This window comes from Cadophora gregata (genome assembly GCF_030347475.1).
Source record: "Cadophora gregata isolate MNR1 chromosome Unknown scaffold_3, whole genome shotgun sequence".
Classification (NCBI taxonomy): Eukaryota; Fungi; Ascomycota; class Leotiomycetes; order Helotiales; family Ploettnerulaceae; genus Cadophora; species Cadophora gregata.
Genome location: NW_026695926.1, coordinates 2071847 through 2092246, shown reverse-complemented (window position 1 = coordinate 2092246; position 20400 = coordinate 2071847). Strand labels below are relative to the sequence as shown.

General features: G+C 49.5%; 4 protein-coding genes across 4 annotated transcripts; 2 read left to right on the top strand and 2 right to left on the bottom strand.

Moving 5' to 3' along the window:
- Positions 1 to 1320: 1320 nt before the first annotated feature.
- Positions 1321 to 2754, top strand: ONS95_009222 (uncharacterized protein; the record flags this gene model as incomplete). Its single annotated transcript, XM_058502800.1, has 1 exon — positions 1321 to 2754. The coding sequence occupies one exon, from the start codon at positions 1321 to 1323 to the stop codon at positions 2752 to 2754; it is 1434 nt and encodes a 477-aa protein (XP_058361729.1).
- A 2098-nt stretch (positions 2755 to 4852) lies between these two features.
- Positions 4853 to 6643, top strand: IRS4 (Increased rDNA silencing protein; the record flags this gene model as incomplete). Its single annotated transcript, XM_058502799.1, has 1 exon — positions 4853 to 6643. One exon carries the CDS (start codon positions 4853 to 4855, stop codon positions 6641 to 6643), a length of 1791 nt encoding a protein of 596 aa, XP_058361728.1.
- Positions 6644 to 6893: 250 nt separating this feature from the next.
- ONS95_009220 (uncharacterized protein) lies at positions 6894 to 8971 on the bottom strand. Its single transcript, XM_058502798.1, has 4 exons — positions 8370 to 8971; positions 8230 to 8286; positions 8102 to 8170; positions 6894 to 8043 (listed from the first exon to the last, which is right to left on the bottom strand). The coding sequence occupies exons 1-4, from the start codon at positions 8813 to 8815 to the stop codon at positions 7167 to 7169; spliced, it is 1449 nt and encodes a 482-aa protein (XP_058361727.1). The 5' UTR covers positions 8816 to 8971; the 3' UTR covers positions 6894 to 7166.
- A 41-nt stretch (positions 8972 to 9012) lies between these two features.
- ONS95_009219 (uncharacterized protein) lies at positions 9013 to 19422 on the bottom strand. Its single transcript, XM_058502797.1, has one exon. It carries the CDS (start codon positions 18396 to 18398, stop codon positions 9567 to 9569), a length of 8832 nt encoding a protein of 2943 aa, XP_058361726.1. The 5' UTR covers positions 18399 to 19422; the 3' UTR covers positions 9013 to 9566.
- Between the last annotated feature and the right edge of the window lie 978 nt (positions 19423 to 20400).

The following is a 20400-nucleotide window of genomic DNA, read 5'->3' as shown; positions in this document are numbered from 1 at the left end:
TCCCTCGCCTCCACGTCTGGGGCCCACAGACAGACGGTTGTCGAAATGCACCACTGACAGGAAACCTTGGACCCCCCCATGCCACGGCGACAGGTAGAACGCCGGTAGACAAGGGGAACGTGACGGGTCGATTCGGGCGCCGGCAAGATATGGGGGGGGAATTTGATGAGCTGTACCGAGACTTGACACAGGCTCAGCAAGGGCAAGGGCAAGGCAAAACAGGATGAATCAGAGCTCGACTCTTGTCCTGCAACGCCCATCTGCGGTGCTGAGGTGTACAGGCAAGATAAACCATACATTTGGGGGTCCTCATTTGCTTTTGGAAGAAAATTTTCATTCTGGCAGAAGGCGCTGTTGATCTGAGAGCCTGAGATATTCCGTTCGTCATGAGAGTCGATCAGAGTAGATGCTGTACTTCGTCGCTGAAAGGTCCAACGCAAAGTGCAGAAGTAATTTACCTCGGTCTTCTGGAACAATGATAACAAGAACGAACTAACGAGTAACGACCCTGAGGGAAGGGATATGGGGGGTTGAAGCCTTGAAGGGGGGTGAACGGGGGGCAAGATAAGACGGCGATAGCGAGTCAGCCCTGGGTGTTACAGCGTCCCAGTACTAAGTAGGGGTCCAAGTCTTCTTCCAGGGGCCACCCGGGCCACTACTGGCGCAGTGTCTCGTGCCTTCCTTATCAGTCCGACAGGGATAGGAGGAAGAAGAGGAAGAGGAAGAGGAAGAGGAAGAGGGAGAGAAGTGAGGAAGGAAGAGGAAGAGGGACAAGGACAAGGACAAGGACAAGGACAAGGCGAGGCTGGCTGGCTGGCTGGCTGGGTGGCTGCAGTCATCCATATCAACCCAACACACCCGGTTCCCGTCCCCGTCCCCGTCCCCATACCCATTCCCATTCCCATCCCTTCCTTCCCTTTGCTGACAGCAACCCTCCTTCTTAACACCTAAGAGTAACACTCGCATGATTATTCCTTCTCTCCTCGCACTCGCACTGTCCATCCCTTCTACTGGATTTAGACACGAACATACTGTCACTATCACTTCACAATCCTCCCAATAAGTGTCCGTAGAGACATGTTCCATCACAACCACCAGACTGATATCTGCATCGAGCTGCTGGACCAGGAAGGCGCCTGCTCGCGATAACTTCGTCCACAGACCACTGTACTGTCAAATAGCAAGTATCGTAACACCAAAGTATCGAGCAACCTCTCGTTGGGAAGGGAACTTGGCTTTCGTCTGCGGTTTCGATTGGTAATAGGCGTTGTTAGTCTCGGTCCACCACTAACGATCACTTGGAGGTCCCTGGTCCTCGTCATGCTTCAACCACGGTCTTTCCTCTTCACGCGATCATCCTCTCCTTCTCCTTCCCCTTCTCCAAACCACCTAGAAATAAAACATGAGCGTCCGGAGAGAAAGAGCAAACCTCTCACAAACACGAAGGACATGTCGTCCAGAACATCAACAGCGACATCTACCGAGAGTTCGAGACCGACCACCCCATCTTCTCCAGTTATCATACCCCGAGGTCAGAACGCCGTAGCACACGATCGTAAACGACCGCAGCGTATAAACGAGAAGAGACAAAATGCGCGTGCCGAGAGGAGGCTGAGGCCCGATGTCCCTCCATCAGTCGCGATATTACTCGCGACGACCTCGATCCCTCCTCAGATGCGGCGCAGGAGTGGTGCAAGTCAAAGGTTGACTGTGGATGCTATACTCAAACACACGGGAGAGGCGGAGAAGGATTCTGTTATGTCTCTAGGGAAGAGCCCGGGGGATCTACTGCTCTCTCTACTGGACGAGGATGAAGATATTGCTGATAGCGAAGCTGGGCGCGAGTCGGTGCTATCAACAAGGACTATGTCCAGTGAATCCATGCCTTCTTTGGACGACGATGGATCCATGTCCGAGGCTTCACCTTCCTTCAATTCATTTGTAACTCCTGGGTCTGGATCTCGCGGCAGAAGGCTTACGGCTTCCCGAAGGATACAATCACTCTCATTTCCGCTCTTGGTTTCCTCCGAAAGTCACCCATTATCGGACGTTGATGTTGATGAGCTTGATTTCCGAGTCTTTCAGAAATCACCAGAGAAGGAGGACGACAAGTCCAGCATCGAGACAGAGTCGCCCCGACGCAAATCGGCATTCAAATCTAATCTAACGGCTTCACTAAAGGCACTGAGGTCTGCTGCAAGATCATTCTCTAGTCTCACCACGCCTATGATCACACCCGACGACTTCCTTACAAGATCGATCATCTCTATTGATCCTCAAGTACCATTTACAGATGAAAGAATGCCCCCTCGTCTCGAAGACACTCCAACTCCAGCGCTTCGCCGATATCTCAATCCTACTACGAATGCCCCCATCGAGGCTCATGTTCCACATTCGCACACCCAGACCATGAATTCTACGGCTTGTACAGCTTCGATACAGATGCAGACCTACAAGGTATCTCGCTCAACTAAAGGAACTTCACCTGTGGTTATTAGCCGACGGACCATACCGACCCCGGAAGATGTGGCCGAGGTCGCCGCCGGACCATTGGCGCGACAGAGGGACATGCGGGAGAATAGTGATTTCATTCGAGTGGCCGTCATGGAAATGCTTATGCGGAAGAAGGGAAAGCTGGATGACCAGAAGCCTGGAAGGGCGCGATGGGCTTTGCCTCCGAGGATACCGCCGACGAAGCCTTACGAAATCTCTGAGAACGGAGTTCCAGCAAGGTGGGTCGCCTACACGAATTAATCCAGGAACACAACTGGACCTGGAGTTTCTCGAATCTAGGTGCCGGCATTACCAACAGACACATGACGCTGGGAGTTACCAGGTCCATCTTCAGCATTACATTACGTATCGCGATTCGGCAACGCCTAACCGCCTTTGTGGACTCCGAATCAACCCTGGATGCCCACTTTCTGCCAGTGCCGGGCTTCTGGAAGGATTTCTAGACCCACTTGACCACGGTGAAAATCCCACAGGAAGGTTTGAACAGCACCCCCACTGTTCGCTTCAGCGGCGCTGCAGGCTCTTCATTTGTCGCGGAAATCAGGGTCCGTCTCGAGTTGTCAGGATGTTCATCTTCTGCTGCACGCGACCTTGACGACAAATTTGATCCTGACAGGCTGTTCCAAATCTTCAGGGGATAAGAACAGCTGTTGTTTCCACCGGAGACGTTCGGAGATGCATTAACTTTTACGGCGCCGGGATCATCAGGGGTGTTACCGTCACGGTGCAGCATGCATGGCGGCCTTAAGGACGAGGATTCAGACCGCCTAAGTCAACGCACAAAATATTTTGGGCTTCCTTATCAGAACGACTGTGCCTGGATCAGTCCTCTTCAGGCATCTTGTCATACGACGCGTGCATCAACCTAAATATTATCAACCACGTTGCGTTGGTGTTCAGTCTTGTTTCGCTGAAACTATTCAGCCTTCCACAATAACGATGAACAAGGGAGATATAACAAGATCTGCACTCGATGAGGATATCCTTGGCCATTTATTGGTGATCTGGCAGGGTCAAAGCTCTGCGGTTGGCGATTCATGTCATTTTGTTCACGCCGCGGGTGAAAAGGATGCACGAAGGGTTCAAAAGGATTCAAACCGTGTCATCGGAGACAATACCATCCCTGGATAGGCTTTTCTTTTCTTCGGTATCTGCGTGGAGGGTCCATTCAAATTTTTGTCGTCTCCGGGGTGAAGGTTTTAAACCTCGTTCATTGACGGGTAGGGGTCCAGTGTGGGGTATGAGAAGTGGGAGATGTGAGGAGAGGAGACTTGAGAATTGACAAGTGAGAACGAAGAAGATGGAAAAGAGGGAGCACTTACGGGATCTCAACAGTACCACAATTGAGAAGATGTTTCATGCATAGCGCTGCGTTGTCCTTTGGTATTGTAAGACTATATTGGGTTCAGGAGTATCGGATTCATGGGAATGGCAATCGGACAGCATGCATTTGATGGTCGAATGGAGTTGAATAGGTTTGCGGTTCGATACCACAGCTTTCTGATATTCCTTGAGTGCCAGGTTCGTGGCTGTATGTCGCGCAACGTGTCTTGGAAGTGTACATAGTGGCCGAGACTGACGAATAGAGAACTGAAACAGTCAAAAATCATTTGAAGTTCTTTAGCACTTGACCTCGATGCCCCGTCATAAGCTTCTGTCATGCACTCAGAGTAGCCAAGGCTTGTCTGTGCCTGAGCACTGATCCCATGGAATTGGGGAGCTTGGGAGACAGGAGTAGGAGAGGTACAGAATGAGAGGGGAACGAAAGGGGTGGAGTGAAATATAGGTGGAAGATATTGAAGTAACCTGCCTTGACCTGGATACTCTTGTAATAATGTATACAACAAGACAGGTTCATCGAAATATTTGTTTGCATTTACTACTACATGAGTTGCAGCAAAAGGGGAGCCGCCTGAAAGCATCACCAGACTCCTGCCGCATATGGAGGGGTCTGCTGATCTGTCAGCCTTGTCAGTGATGGTGAATGAGTTCTTGAATATAACAATATTCTCAAATACGATACAGATCAAATGTATTATTACCATTGAAACAAGATTCCAACAGTCCTAGTGTACACTTCAAAAGTACTGCACAAGAAATCCTCTTCAAAGCAAAATTTGCTGAGGTAAGGCTGCTGCTGTACCTTGTGCTAAGAGTTACTCAGCCTCGCCCATTTTAAATATCCAGGTCTATTCCAACGGCCTCCGAACAACGCTTCCAAGGAGACAAGCATCCCAGGGGCACCACGTTCGTATAAGCAGAACCTCATGATTCGCCATACGTATGATATCTACCGTCCGTCTCGATCGCCCTTCGCTCGCGATCCTACTGCGGCTCGATGAGTTCGAACAGAACAGCTTCGCAGGACAGCAGCAGGCTTGGCAGCGGTCCTCTCACGAACTCGAGCTCTACAATCAAAGCACGGAATCGGAATGCAGCTCTCCGAGGAGCCACTCTAGCCTTTGGGAAACCTCCTGTCAAGCCGAAGCCGCAGATACACAATTACAGCGGGAACAATGGAGCGTTGGCTGCGGCAACTTCTGTAGGGGGAACAATAACAGGAGGCTCACGTCAGAGCACGAGGAACATAAATGCTTCGAGGTCAGAAGATTTGGGAGGAGACCAGCGATTGGCATATCAGAATACTGGATCCAGTGTTGGTAGCAGATCATATACGGGAGGCCCGGACCGGAACATGGTTCAGCAAAGGCAGAGCCAACTCGGTGCCAGAAATATCTATCTCCAGCCTCCAGGAACACCTGCAGATCAATCGAGGTCTGCTTCTTTTATAGCTGCCACCATTGCAGCTTCACGGTCTGCATCGATAAGCCCCAACATCACTGGCCAACAAGAATCCTCTACTGCGAAACTGCGGCGGCCCGGGAATTCTAGAACGCCGTCCGTGAGAAGTATCAATTCCTCGCGAAGCTCTGATCATGCTCTGGACACGACCCCAATACCGCCCACAACGTCCTTGATAGGGATGTTCGAGCAGAATGCTGCGTCTACATCAACTGAAAAGCGGCCGACTGCTAGGAGGCCTGCTTCGGGTCCTCCGACAAAGGCATCACGAATCAATGGATCACCATCTCCTATGCGGAATCGGACACCATCACCACTGGCGAATAAACCACGAAAACCGCCTGTGAAATCTACAAAGCCGACTCTGGCAACAATACAGAGTGTCTCCGGCGAATCCGAGCCTCGAAAACCTCCCCCAACTGGACGGAAACCGTCATTACCTATCACAACTCCAATACCCATTCCTATCCCAAACAAACCCAAATTGCCGGAGGTCGCAACCGCACTTGATGATGACGATGCAGCATCAGACGACTCCTTCGTCTCAGTATCCGACTACCAACCTTCGGACTACCAGCCATCCTGGCGCGCTGAAATCGCCGCCCAGAACCGGCGTCTCCAATCTCAATCCCATGCCAACCACTCCAACCCCTCCGTAACCGTCAATTCCCTCGCAAATGCAATCGTGGCCTCCTCGCTGGCCTCCTCCCGCGCAGCATCACCCTCAAAATCCTACGCCTCGTCTCTCCACCCACCTCCACCGCCTCCGCGGAGAGGCAACCGCGGCGGACTCTTCCACCACAGCGCGAAAGAGAACGACCCATCACGCACACCCAGCCCTGCCAAGCCCGCCGTCCTACGCACCACAATGCGGAAACCAAAATCTAAAGAAGAGATCGATGAGGGTTTACAGCGACGAGGCAAGAAGAAGTTCGTTAAGAAGCACCCAAATAAACATCATGAAGGGGACAGGAAACGCTGGCGAGATGCTATCACGGAACGAGAACGAAAAAGATATGAAGCCGTCTGGGCGTCGAATAGAGGGTTATTTGGTTCAGGGTTGCCTGGAGATGAAGATTCAGTTCCGAGTGTTGCTGTCAGGGACATATTTTCCCGGTCGAGGTTACATGACGATGTTTTGGAAGAAGCGTATGAGTTGGTCGATAGAGGCAAGAATGGGAGACTGGAGAGGGAGGAGTTTGTTGTCGGGCTTTGGTTGATTGACCAAAGGCTCAAGGGAAGGAAACTTCCCATTCGCGTGTCTGACAGTGTGTGGAAATCGGCTGGGGGGATGAGTGGCCTGAAGGTTAAAAAGGTTAAGAAATAAAGCAAAGATGTAAATAGCAGGCATTATGACTAGGATTGGATATAAGGGTTCTGGGGAGATTTTAGACCGAGATGGATTACAGGATAGTCTCGAGATACAGATCAAGTGGATCTGACAGGACACGGAGACGTGTTTTCGTTTGTTATGTGACAGAAAATACCCCGAATTTCAATTTACCTTTAATCGGGATGCTGTATAAGCATAGATAATAGAGTGAGATTCAAATTACCACTATTTGCAGTATTTTCGTCCAAGATATCCGGCTCCTTGTTTTGACTCTAGCGAGAGACCCCCTAATCGACCCTCGCTTAGTTTACGACGAAACAGGACGTCTATCAACAATCATATCAATTACACAGGCAGTTAGAACTTCGCTTTCCTTACAACGAGCTCTAGACTCCCAGAATTATTGCTATGGGCATTACAGCAGCTATTTCCAGCTCGTACTTATTTGCACTTCTTCTCCCAGCCTGAAATACAATACAGCGGTACATAGAGAACACACTTGCTCGCCTTCCTTCACCTACCCAGGAAACGGGAACACGGCTGGACTCTTGTAACCATTCCCGCCCACACTCCTCACTCCAAAAACAACATTATCTTTACTGATCCCCACCATTGCACTCTGCACATCACCCACATCAACCACTCCCCTCCAAACGCTCTCATCTGTCCCCCTCCAAAGAACCTCATACCCCACCGCACCCTTGACCCCCCTCCACCTCAACAGACTATCATTTGTCAATCCCGCCGTATCAAGAGTAACATTCTTCGGGCCATCCGGTCCCTGCGCAAGACTCCACGCCGCCGCACCCGTCACCTTGCCCACTCTCGAAATATAGTAGAAGTCACAGAACTCTGCCAAATCACCGTACTGCGTCCCATTTTCCACCCTCACGTCTTGGTGCTGATGTGCGAAATCCTCGCGAGGTTCAGTGAATCTGTTCGCGGCGTAGCCGGCTGCTAGAAAAGGGGCGTGGTCTCCTCCGCGTAGGTAGCGATCGAGGCGGTAGACGGTCTCGACTTGCATACCAGTGAGGGGGTTACTTGCTACGTCGACGGTGAAGCGTGCTAGCTGGCGGGCTGGTGAGTCGTTCTCACCGCCTATGGAGAGGCGTTGGGCTGCTCGCGACGTGGATTCGTTGGTTGGGATGCCTTGGGCGAAGATGCGGATTATGTTGGATTGGTTCTTTCCGTCATCTCCGATGGGAGAGCCAACGATGTCGTTCGTCCACATTCCTTGAACGTTAGCAGAGGCATTGGCGAGTATTTGTGCCATGTAAGTTGAGCCGAGGAGACCTTGCTCCTCGCCTGCTACGGCTGCGAATTGGATGGTTGCAAGAGGTCGGTGGGTGGCCATAATGCGGGCGAGTTCCATGGCTATGGCAACTCCTGAAGCGCTGGAAATGAGTCAATATATGGTATTGGAAATGAGAAGAAATAGATATTTAAGCATACTCATCATCCGCTCCAGGAGCATCGTCAACAGAGTTGCTGACGTTTGTGTTTCTGGAGTCATAATGCCCACTTGTTTCTTCTATTAGCATACGTTCCTGCATCAGATCTGGGTTCATGTGCAAACAAACCTCATAATCACAATCCGTTCTGGCTCGCTGGTTCCTTTCAACGTGGCAATAATGTTACTAGATGACGATCAGTTTACATTCTACGGCAATGGCCTCCTTTATTCACCATTCAAAACTAAATTCACTCAGAGAGAACGTACCTGATATTCGTCGGGGCCGAAATCCTCCCTCCAGGGCTTTGCACATAACTTTGCAACTCCACTGTCATCCATCCCTCACTCTGTTCCGCATACCCCTGATACTCCTTCAAGATCCAATCCCTCGCCGCACCAATGCCTCGTGCAGGATCAGTCTGTGAGCTCTGTGTATGACGCGTCCCAAAAGAGACAAGCTTCTCGACAATAGCTTGAATGCGAACAGGATCGACTTGTTCCAGGATAGAAGTAAGTTCCTCATCTGGGGATTGCGAAGTGTAGGGCACACCAGGGAGGTCAGATGGCCATGCTGTTACGGCATCGCAGGGTGAGGTGGGGATGGGGATTGTGGCATTTGTGGGTGTGCTTGAAGGGTAGTAGGAGTAGGTTGCGGATGTGTATGGGAGGAATGAAAGTAGCAGTGTGGCTACTTTGCAAGATGAGGATATCATAACTACGTATTATGAGATTTAAGAATGACAGGGCAAATAAATGAAAATCTGAAAACCAAAGCAGAATTTTCTGTCCTTTAAAACGTCTGGAAATATCCCCATAATAATTATTCAATATATGGCACAAGTTCAATATCTTGTATCGATGACTTCACCACAGCATCATTGGCAAGCTTTGCAGGTACCCCGCGCTCCATGTCGACGGCATATTAAGATATGTCATGCTTGGGAAAGAGGGGTATCGTGAAGTTCAGCGCGGAACAGGAAGCTGCCAATGTTGCTTTTTAGCCGGATAAGGCAGGTCCTAAAGAGATTGTACCTGGATCTCATCTTGGCATACACTGAGATCGGCAGTGACATGACCTGTAAACAATCGAGATAATTTTGGATAGGACAAGCTCGTACAGTAGTTAGGCGATAGCCTTCAATTGATGCTGACCAACCCTTGTTACGTCTTCGGAATGCGAAGTCTTGCTACAACGTCGCAGGAGAGCATCAAATCCGCACCTGTACTCAATAGTGTGCCATTCATATTCCTCCCCGGTCTCAACAACCATCTCAACTATATACTATAATCAAACATAAAAAACACCGAGATGAAGCCCGCTATAATTTCGTCGCTCCTAGACGCCGCCCATGCATGTTCTATCCCTCAAAGGCTATGCCTCCGTTTCCTCAATCCTACACAACCTTCCTAAAATAATGGGTCTACTGCCCAGCCACCAAGTATATGTTACAAAAGAACTTTATATCAACTACCATGCTTATTAAGCCCGCCCAGGATCGTCTTGAGACCCTTCTTCTTCTTTGACATCTCCTCATGGTCGTCTACTTGTCCTCCGCCCAGACTTGACGAGCTCTCTCGCTCCTTCTTCTTCAAACGGTTGAGAGTAGTAGCGACAAAGCCTCCGTCGTTGCTCTTTGTACTCTTCGAGCCTGTCTTTTCGCTGTCTGCAATACTTTCTGATCGATCATAGGTTCTGTTCGCCGGAGTCATCATCAACGAAGCCGGAAAGGTCTGTGACCGACCACTCGATTGGATGGAAAGGACACTACTAGAATTGCTTGGTGTCCTGTCCAGCTGTCCGTTATTGCTCGATGCAAATGATCTTCGAGGACTCCTGGATCGATCGGATCGATCGGATCTTGCAATTGGACTTGTACCAAACATACTGCTGCTTGCATCGCTATTATCATGGGAGTTGTCCTGGCTTGACGGATTCAGTAGCATACTACTTGTTGCAAGCTCTCGAAGCCGGTGTTGTTGAGCGGTAGTAGGACGATGTCTGCTGAACTTGTTCCCGATGATAGCACCAGTATGGGAGATCAGGGCACGGATGACATCCTTCTTGAGTGCGAGCGCAAGGTCAAGATTTGACCAAGTTTTATTGCGATACTCGATTTCAGGAAGACGGAAGACGAAATCGTGCACGTCTTCAATGTTTCGCTCTCCCTTCCCTTTATAACTCAGACACAGCACCACACTCGTCAACTTAACATGTGCTAAGGTCATGTATTCGGATGCTCGAGACATCATCTCAGTCAGATCGTCTGATGGCTTTTCCTTTTTCCCTGAGCTACGATGAATTCCGAACCGCTTGGACTTTACGTCACCGTTGGATGACTGGCTCTCATGACCAGACGCGATTGTTGATGATCGCCCTAGAGTTGGTCGCGAATTGACACTGGATTGTAAGCTCTCAATTGATGCCTTCTTGCCCAAGGTTTTCGCGCTCAGGTTGCGAGAGCTGGAAGAATTCTTGCTGCTTGATTGAAATATTCGAAAATGATGGCCTTCTTCTCGTGCATGAAGGCTGGAAGCCTTGTTCTTGCGTATGATAGCTGTGCTAGGCCTGGCTTCTGAGTGCATTGTTGGGCGAAGGCGAAGTTCCAATGATCCCGCTCTCCTGCTGGAATCCCCATCAAACTTGTCTCCAGCCACGGTGCTAGGCCTATTGGTTTTCATCGAGTTATCGTCATCCTCGTCTCCGTCTTCAACTGGCTGCATATGCTTGACCATGAACGGAGATTTGTTCTTTGTATCGTTTGTGCCAGGGAACATGTAGTCAAAAAGTCGTTTTCCAACCTCTCGTTCGAGCTGGATCTTCATGGGGAAAAGGTTGACTTCAAAATGGTCCATGACCGGTATTCCAGCGATCGCCTCAAGCATATTCCAGTTTACACTCAACATTTGGTGATTCTCGCCCTCATTGAAGACTCCACGTTCAGCGTCTGAGTAAGGAGCAAACATTTCGGGGTAGATTGCATCTGGGAGAAGATTGAGGCCAATAATCTTTCCGATGCTCATGTTGTTTGCGTGTGATCCGTCTGAGTTATCTACTCTATCGTATTCGGCGTGTTGAAGCTGGAACTCCATAAGTGGCTCGTTGTTGTCACGGATAAGATGCCAAACGATTTGGTCGGATGAGATGATCCATCTAAGCAGCCCGCTAGTCTGGGTAGCATCGTACTTTCTTTGAGATGAGGTAATTGCTTTCATCATGAAGAACAGTTCGTCTTCACAGCTTGTCAGATCTCTATCCAACGCAAGTCTATCTTCCCAGCCTTTCTTGTCGAGGAACTTTGAATTGATCTGGAATTGTGTCTTAATTTCTTCCAGCTGTCGAATCCGTTCTTGTAAGCGTATAACCATTTCGGGAGCACCTCGCAGATCACTGAAGTCAGAAGCAAGCATGATCTTCTCCAAACGCTCATTTCTTGTTTTCTCCAGTGGCTCACTGTACATAAGCAAATCCATAACGATGATGTACATAGCGTAATACTGTGCTGAATTGCAGATGGCGAAGATCTGTGGAAACTCGACATAGAGATGGTCCATTCGATTTTCAACCTTGCTTGTAGCTGCGGCATGGGTTCCCTCACTGCTGATTTCATCGTTGTATTTAAGTCGCAGGGTATTGTACTTCTCGTAGATCAAGGTCGCGGAAGTCTTCTGGACAATACGCTTGAAGCCGAAAGGATCAACTTTGAAGTCGAACATTACTTCCATGGGTACCCATGGAGGCCAAACAGATCCAGCCGGGACACCATAATGATTTCCAGAGTACATTGAGAGCAGTTGCGATGAGAACCACTTCTGATGAGTAACGAAAAACTGGGTGCTATCCATTTCCACCGAAAAGCGTCGCTGAACAAGACCACTGACATCGTCAAAGATGCGATCTTTATCCATGACTTCAACTACCTTCCCTTCCATGCCCTTGGCAGTTACGAGCACCACAGCTTTGGAGTTTTTCTCGCTTTGAAGTTGAATTTGAGGTGCTATTAGCCGTAGGTGGTAGCTGTTCTGTGGTGTAAATTCTCGTCCGATTCCAGCATGCAAATTCTCCGAAGAGACCCTTTGGTTCTTCTCTGGCTCTTTTCTCGGACCCTTGGGATCATCAGCGTTGACGAAGTCTCTACCATCGGCCAGGAGTTGATTGATGCGATCTTCGACATCTCGGGATCCAGGTTCACAATTTGGGGCCTCTGGCGAATGGCTCCTATCAGAATCATCCGTCTCCGGCGTTACAGTCGGCTTGACAACCTTGGCCTTGTTCTGTTCATCGACGATATCAAGGATGAACTTGACGGCGCGTCTGGACAGATAGTAGACAAAGCCACGCCTTTGGCTGACTTGGTGGATGTAGCGAAGAATGATATTCCTCAAAAGATTGTTCCACTTAAGCTGCATATTGTGGATAACAAATCGATTGTTGAAATCGCTGATGAAGTCTGCTCCGGGATTTGTGTCCATTCCCTCCGCTGCTGCATCGTAATGCTTGGGTGACGAGGTTTCACCATCACTGTCGACATCTGCATCTCCATCAGGCACTGCGCGCTTCTTGTCCGTGTGAATGCGCATGGCCATCCGTCGAAGCATAGACTCCAAGAAGAGTCTCTTGTCTCGCAAGAAAGTGCCATGCTTGCTCAGCTGTTCGAAGTCAGCCCTAAGCGAAGTATTAGTGTCATCCCGAACACATTCAAGCTCAGCATCTTCGACTGCCTGGCTATGGGTTTCCATCTGTTTCTCCAGTTGGTCCAGGCGGGTCTGGATGAGATGGCATTGCACGCGACGAGGATCATCATCTCTGCTCATGATACAGAAATGTGTCTGTTCGTGTCCGAATGGGCTGGTCCTGTCTGGGTCACCCGAAATTGTGTCACCGTGGTCGGTCTGGCGGAAATAAGTGAAGCGTGGAGCATATGCAAGCGGCATGATCTTAGTTTCTGGATTTGCCTCGGAGGGTAATATCCAATCCAACTCGACGAAATCGTCCATATCGATCCAACTGAAGTCGTTGTCCGGAATTTCGAAGTGTGACAGATCTGTGGAGGGCGTATCCAATTGAGAAACGAGAGTTGGGGCTGAGGCCTTCTGCAAATCTTCAGGTGTAGTACCTGCAATGCTAGCCGTGATGGCACGAATATCGGCAGAAAGCAAGTCGAGTTGTGCTTGATGCATCTTCATAGCTGTAGTTTTTCCTTGTGTCTTGCGGCCCTTATCATGAGTAGGAAACTCTTCACGTCGCTGATGCATGTCAAGCATAAAACTGTCAAGTCTCATCTTCAATCCAGTGGCCGAGACGACGTCCGCAGAGTAATCTTCGGCATCCTTATGCTTGTAAATATGGCTAATAAAGAGCGGCGCCAATAATAGATTGTACTTGATTGTAGCAAGATGTCGGCCGAATTTCTTACTTGACTTCTCAATGCCTGGCCATAATGCTCCTTGTCGAATAGGGAGTGACATTGTACCATTAAACATTGACCACCAAGCGAAGAAGTGAGAAAAGAATCGAGGCGTGAGATGTACGGTGTTGTAGCTATTCGATTTCTCCAGGTTCGATACGGACCACTCACGATTGACAGGTGCTTTGACAGCAATTGACATGTGAATGTGGTGACTGCGGAAGCCTCTGAAAGCATCATACTCGAGGCCGGGTGGTGCCTGTGCGAAACGGGCTTCTTTCAAGATGACGTTGTAATGTGGTTCGAAATCAAACGATCGTTTGCCTTCTTCCCGTAGATTTCTCTCAAACATTAAACCAACGAGCCATTGAACATTTCCGGAGAGTTTCATAACAACTTTCTTGAAGGCTGCACCTCGCTTGAAACTGTCGACGCTAGTCATGCTGTCGCTATCGCGATCGAGTTTCGATATGTTGCGTGCTTGGTGACTGAAATCCGGAATTGCAAGAATGTATTCGCCGCTGTCCACGGTCATGAATTTTCTTGGGTCCTCCTCGCGGCAAATGTTCCAACGCACGTCATTTCGCCAGCACATGAGAAACCCTGCCCCATTGCCAGTAACCACGTAGGGATCGCGGGTTCCTTTGAGCATGAGATGGACATCACCATCTCCTTTCCATGCAACACTGACACGAGAGTGGAAGCTGAGTCTAATCTTGTCCCAGAAACCAGTTCTATCAGATGGGTCCACCTGAGGCTTGGTGAATGTCTCGATCACCATCATCATGTCTTGAATTGCTGGCTGGTATGATGCACCCCACGTAATTCTTGTTGGGAACCCAGTGTTGATGTCCACCTTGATGTCCGAGTATGACTTGACCGGTGAAACGGTTCTCCGAACGTCAATTGCGAACCCACCAGCCCTTGCGCTTCCAGGTTGGCACTTCACTGCAGGGACAATATCTACCTTAACGTGTCGCGTTGATTCTGAGCCGCGGAACTCTTCAGCAATAACGAAATCTGACTTGAGAGACCAAGCAGGAAGGCGTGGTGATTGTCCAGGCTTTATGGCGGGAACATGTAAAAGAGGCAGTGGATAATCTCGCAGCGTTATACGAGCTTCTCCCATGTCTATCTGCACATGCATAGGGATTAAAAGCGAGTACTTCATGTCATAAGGCATCCCTTTTCCGACGCGATGAATGAAATCTGGCAGCTGGTGCATGGGAAACGAGGGCTTTTCGATAGTGATGTGAAGGTCACTAATCAGCGTGGCCATCAGTGCCGGCCGTTGTGGGACCTCGAGAATATTCTCAGAATCCTCCATCTCGTCGGGCAGTTCATCAGGACCCCAGAAGATGCCTCGAATGTCCTTCATGCCACTCTTCGCCAACCCGTAGATGCGGTCAATCCTCCGCTTCCAACTCTGAGCATTGTGTCTTTGCAGCTTCTCATGCGCCTCGCCAATTGAGATTTTGGCAGATGAACTAATTCCACATGTACCTTCAGGATCATAACGCAGCGTACGGCCGCGATGAGATTTAGAATGATGACTCTCATGGATAATTTGATCTTCACTTTTACTCCGTTTCGGCGCCTGGGCATCCTTGTGGGTACTGCGACCCCGTGGGTGAGCAGATCTATTGCGAAATCGAGAGGAGTCTTTCCTCATTTCTTCATCCTCGATCTTCTTAGCCTTAACTTTGAACGCCACATCGCGTGCGATACGCTGTGCCTGTTCTACCAATCCGGTCCGGTAGATAGTCCCAAGCTTCCATTCGAATGCGCCATCCTCAAGTTCAAAAAGGAGAGCTCTGCTACGTATCGATATTTTCGGTAATTGCTTCGGCCCCTCCGGACCCTTGTTGAGTATATACTCATTCGTACCAGTGACAAAGCGATGATGAAGTTGCTGCACAGCCTTGAGAGTGTTGACAAAATTGTCGAAGACTTTGTGGAGGACGAGTTGATGTGGAATCGCTAGTCGGATGGCTTCAGAATTAAGATCGATAAGCTTCTCGTCCAAGGTTTCTCCATTGCTATGTTTTCTCCGACTTTCACGTAAATCCGCTCGCAAGCCCTTGATACTGACAAGTCTCGCCCAGACCCGTTTAATTCTTGGGGCTTCGGCATACAGCCTTGCAAGCTTGGAGTGGAGAAAAGGCGGTGACCACCTGTGTCGTCCGGCTTCCATACCATATATTTGCAACATTATGGCAGGGTCTGAAGGCATTTGGGCTTTGATTTGGACCAGCGTCGCCCTCAGGTCGACCGTGACCAACTCTTTTGCAGTGAAAGGGTACTCAGGTGCATCCCGGGTGTAGAAGTCCTCGGGAGACTTGAGCGGTGATAGGAGATCATTATCAAAGACAGCCGCTGATGCTATACGGGCTCGTTCTTCGTCCCTATCTGCTTTTGTACGTACAAATGCCTTCCTAAGGACGGTTGTGGCAACTCCAACAGCGTAGTGTCGATACAAGGAGTACTGGACGAGAAGCTGTCGAACATGCGAGTTAACGTGGAATACTGGTCCTTGAGCATCACTGGACGTGGACACTGCAACTTCGAAGCGTGGCATGGCAACAAATGGCTCATGCTCCCACTTATCAGTCGATTCGACAATGAAAGCTTCTAGGCCACGGACATGAACAGCCAGGCGACGTCCATCAGTAGGATGCTGCTGCTGCTTTCTGCGTGGAGACGTAGGCATGTTCAGGAAGAATTCTGGATCAGGCGTCAACGACCGACTACCTGTTCGGCGCCGCGAGGATTTTCTCTCCAAAGAATCCAATTTCAAAGCCTTGTAATCCGCTGTCCAAGACTCAAGTTGTAATGCGATACCTCTCGTATCGTCAGAGATATCTTCGTCCACGCCAGCCACCTCAGCGCTAAAGTCGGAGCCTGACAACTGGAAATGTAGGAGCCAAGGAGGCAGTGCTCTGATGAAGTTTGGGTCTCGAGTGGTTCTTGCGTGTGCCTTCTTGGTGGGCGCTTCGTTGAGTCGCAACTGGCGAACAATCTGGCGTACCCCATCACTGATTTCGGGTCGAATCATATATATAGAAAAGGTCTGAAGATTTCCTGTCGCGACAACATGAACTTCTGGATTTGCATTCAGCTGAACTTTGAGCTCGAGAGACTCTGTTTGAACCAAGTCAAAGTGGGCTCCAGAAGATGTCTGGTAGTAAAGGTCGTGTGATTGTACACGCAACGTCGAACCTAGACTGTAATGGAGTTCTCCAACAGCGGAGTGCGAAGACTCTATGTCCAGGGAGACTGATGATATCGACGAAATAATCAGATCAAAATCATCTTCTGCTGCGGTTTTCTCCACGGGAGGTAAAGCGATTCGGATGACAGGCTCATGCATGGAGAATTTGACGTTGGCTTTTGGCAATAGTCGCGAGATAACTACGTGCTTCTGAGACCGTGTTGAACTCCTTGGTCTCTGATTCTTGCGTAACAGTGCCAGGATCAGGGGCAAATGCTTTGGATCCAAGTCAACAGAAGGTGAGGTGATGACAACGTTTGCAAAAAGAATGTTGGCATTCCTTTCAGCTGCACTGTTGTCCGCGGCGAATTCCACTGTTTTTGAAGGGAGAGTTGTCCGTACAGTCGTTGTTGCCATCGGAATATATGCTAGCCTCTCTGACTTCCCATGGCCGTCTTCTACACCAACAGAAATCGCTAGAGCAGCGACCAAAGCTTGATGTGCTACGTCCTTTGAAGAAAAGTACATCCGGTGTGCAGGAGACTTCTGGTCTAATCGGTGCAGATCAACACCGACCTCCTTCATTGAAGCATTCAGATAGATCGGGGTGCCATGGGGTTGTACGGCGTTGATTTTCTTTGTAAACCCCACGAAACTAACAGCAAATTGGACTTCCTTGATGCCTCGAAGGATAGAGCTCACAAACTCCTTGGAATCTGATACTGTCTGAACAAGATTTTCCTCCCGGCTGCCAGGCCTATCAAGTTCCTCAATAAGATCCGTGACGGAGAGTTCCTCCACATCTGGTGTTTCTTGCACATAGAGCCGCCGGCATCCTTTGTACCTGTTCATGCAGGTACTAATATCGTCATATGGTATGTGAACTCTCCCCAACTTGAGGGAGATAGCAGCATCTCGCAGCCCATCCAAGTCTTTATACAGCAGTCCGTGTATGTTGAGGGTCGCGTGATCGAGCACTTCGAGAGAATCTTTGCCTTCAGGGGTGAACAAAGCACTTCGAACCGTGATCATCCACTCTGCTGGTCGTTGCTCCTTCTTGGGAGACTTAAGATGTGAGAACATCCTCCCGCGGTCCACCATCTTCGGCCGAGTGTCTACTGCCATGGTAAAGCTTCCAACTTGTATCTGCCCCACGTCAACAACCGTCACAGACGAATTTGTAGCCACCACGTCAACCATGCGGATCCAGTTGATATTACGGTGTAGACGTTTAATGCGTTCCTTTATACTCGTGAGCGTCTTCCAACTCTTGCTTCGAGGGTGGCCAAAGCTGGTTGTCCGCGACAACGGCTTCCTCTTTGGCTCGAAGTCGCATGCTGGACCATCTGCCCCCTCCACGGTCCCATTAGTGTCCTCCTCATGACTGCCACCTTTCTCCCCATCTGCAGCCCGCAAGTCTACAGTCACCGCCAATTCTGTGAGCACGATGCTGACCCATGTTGGTTGTGCAAATGTAGGCCGGTGCAGGTTCACGCCCAAGCCCCGAACCTCAATCTTTATGCCATCTTTCGGTGTGTATGCCAGTCTTCTCAACGAAAAGTATCCGATGCGCTGGATGGATATGCCCGTAAGAATTCGAAGAACGGCGAATAGAATGAACGAGGAGAGGTATGCGAGCACTATCACCCCGAAAATAAAGGTAGGATTCAGGAGCGCCATTAAATCGTTCGGTCGCGGAACGCCATTCGCAGCGCGTCTGTCCTATCTTCGGCGTCGAATATGTGTTCCTCCAGCCTCGGAGGCCGTTTTTCTGCAGTTGGGACGACAACAAAAGATGCCATGCGCAAATGGTCTTGTTGTTCCCGAAAGCAATAATCTGAACCCAGCGGCTCAACTCACTTTAATTCCGAAAATACCGCCAACAGAGAGATACGGAGTACTCGGATCAGCATAGCTCACCAGCGCCCCTCGGTGATTCGCAAAGCTCTTCACTGCTAGTCGAGGTACGGGAGGGGATAGTTGGGTGAGGAGGCTGTGCCGCTAGGGTCATCGTCGAAAGGCTGGAGTGGTTGGAAGGCTCGGAAGGGTTGATTGCGGGGATGGCGATGTGGTGTTGGGCGCCCGATAAAGCTCGAAGTGAAAGAAGCTTTTGTTAATACGCCCGCCGTCGTTATTCTAGTCGAGGCACAGGAAGGGAAGAACCGGTTGGCCGGGCTGGTGGCCGAGAGAAAGGTTGACGGTGGATATCGCGAAGATGGCAACTCAGGTAGGTATATATTATTCAATTTACCTTTGGGAAGGCAATGCGATGCTCTCGAATCAAGGCGGCGATACCCTAGGTACAGTAAACGTAAATCAAGAATAAGGCTGCAGCCGACCCGCTTCCATTGGTGCACCACCAGCACCCTGGACACGATCGTCGATGGCTTGCTTGCCCTCTCAAACTTGTGTAGCAAACAAATAACTGGTCAAACTGGAATCTTCAGATCCAAAAATACGCGGGAAACCTGCATCAACTCTGCTTCGATAACTCTGCATGAGCTGACGAGAGAAGGTTCGGACTGCAGCAGCGATCTCCTCCCTTGTTGGGACGCGCCCGCCTCAATTTAAATTCTGGTCAACGAAACCTGAAGCTCTGTCACAGATGAAGGATCTTTGCTCTGCAGTTCTATCTACAAGTCGCATATTGTTCAAGAAACGATTCATATCTCTGCAAAAAGGACATCGAACCTACATACATGCTAGGTACCCCATGGAACTACCTAGGTAGGTAAGGTATGTTCAATTGGGGGATGGATATCACGTGATCATAGCCACCAATTTTCATTGTATTTGCTCGCGGTGCTGCCCTCACGCGAACCTAGGCTATAGATTGCGGCAAGATCATTAATGGATTATTGACACGTTTCTAAGGAAACAAATATGTGAGGCTGGTTCCCAAGCCTTTCAGGTTTTGTTGGGATATTTGAAACTGCTCAATCGTCTGATGACCTGGAATGTTGATCTCGCTAATTGGAAGCGAGATGCCCCCTTTGTTTACAATCGGAACCTTTGCACTGCAGATGTTGAATCGTGTCCTCAATGCGCAATGAGACGTTAACTTTCGCCCCCAGAGATGAACCCAGGCTGAATTATTCTTTTCGGTCACTAGAGATTCGCCACGATTGCTACTTGCGTGGTCCAAAATCAGACGGTGAGCTGCAACTTGATCGTCATCGCTGGTAGTAGGATCATCTCCTGGACAGAATGATTCAGGCCGATCTCCTCTAATCGATCGTCCATATCAGTATCTTTGGCTTAGGATCACTGATATACTTCCGCATACCTGATCAAGTAATCGGCTACATTGTCATGTGTCAGAACTTCATATCTTTTGCCATTGATCCCCTTATCATTTGTGATGAGATGGCAATAAATGGCGCTGCTGCCAAGCAACAGTCATTTGCTGTTAGTATTGCTGTTCTGGGATTGTTTGGTAGCTTCGAATCGGCGATGTGTCTTGCCATCTCCTCTGCTACCCAGCGGAATATCTTACCACCAATATAATGCGTACCCGCCGAGGATTACTCGGACATCACCATGGCTCATGCCAATATCACGACATAATTGCTGTACCTAATGGGCTCGACTACCCGTCTCGCCACATAGCATGCTTATTGGGATGCTCAGCGAAACATGTTGTCAGCGGTTACTACTATCTGGGCTCTTGGAGTACCGGTAG

What these genes read in the sequence shown, in the direction of transcription:
- ONS95_009219 (XM_058502797.1), bottom strand. Translation starts at nt 18,398, where the DNA reads ATGGCGCTCCTGAATCCTACCTTTATTTTCGGGGTGATAGTGCTCGCA.
- ONS95_009220 (XM_058502798.1), bottom strand. Translation starts at nt 8,815, where the DNA reads ATGATATCCTCATCTTGCAAAGTAGCCACACTGCTACTTTCATTCCTC. An exon ending in GAACGGATTGTGATTATGAG is followed by an intron (nt 8,171 to 8,229) that starts GTTTGTTTGCAC and finishes AGAAGAAACAAG; the next exon opens with TGGGCATTATGACTCCAGAA. An exon ending in GCTCCTGGAGCGGATGATGA is followed by an intron (nt 8,044 to 8,101) that starts GTATGCTTAAAT and finishes ACTCATTTCCAG; the next exon opens with CGCTTCAGGAGTTGCCATAG.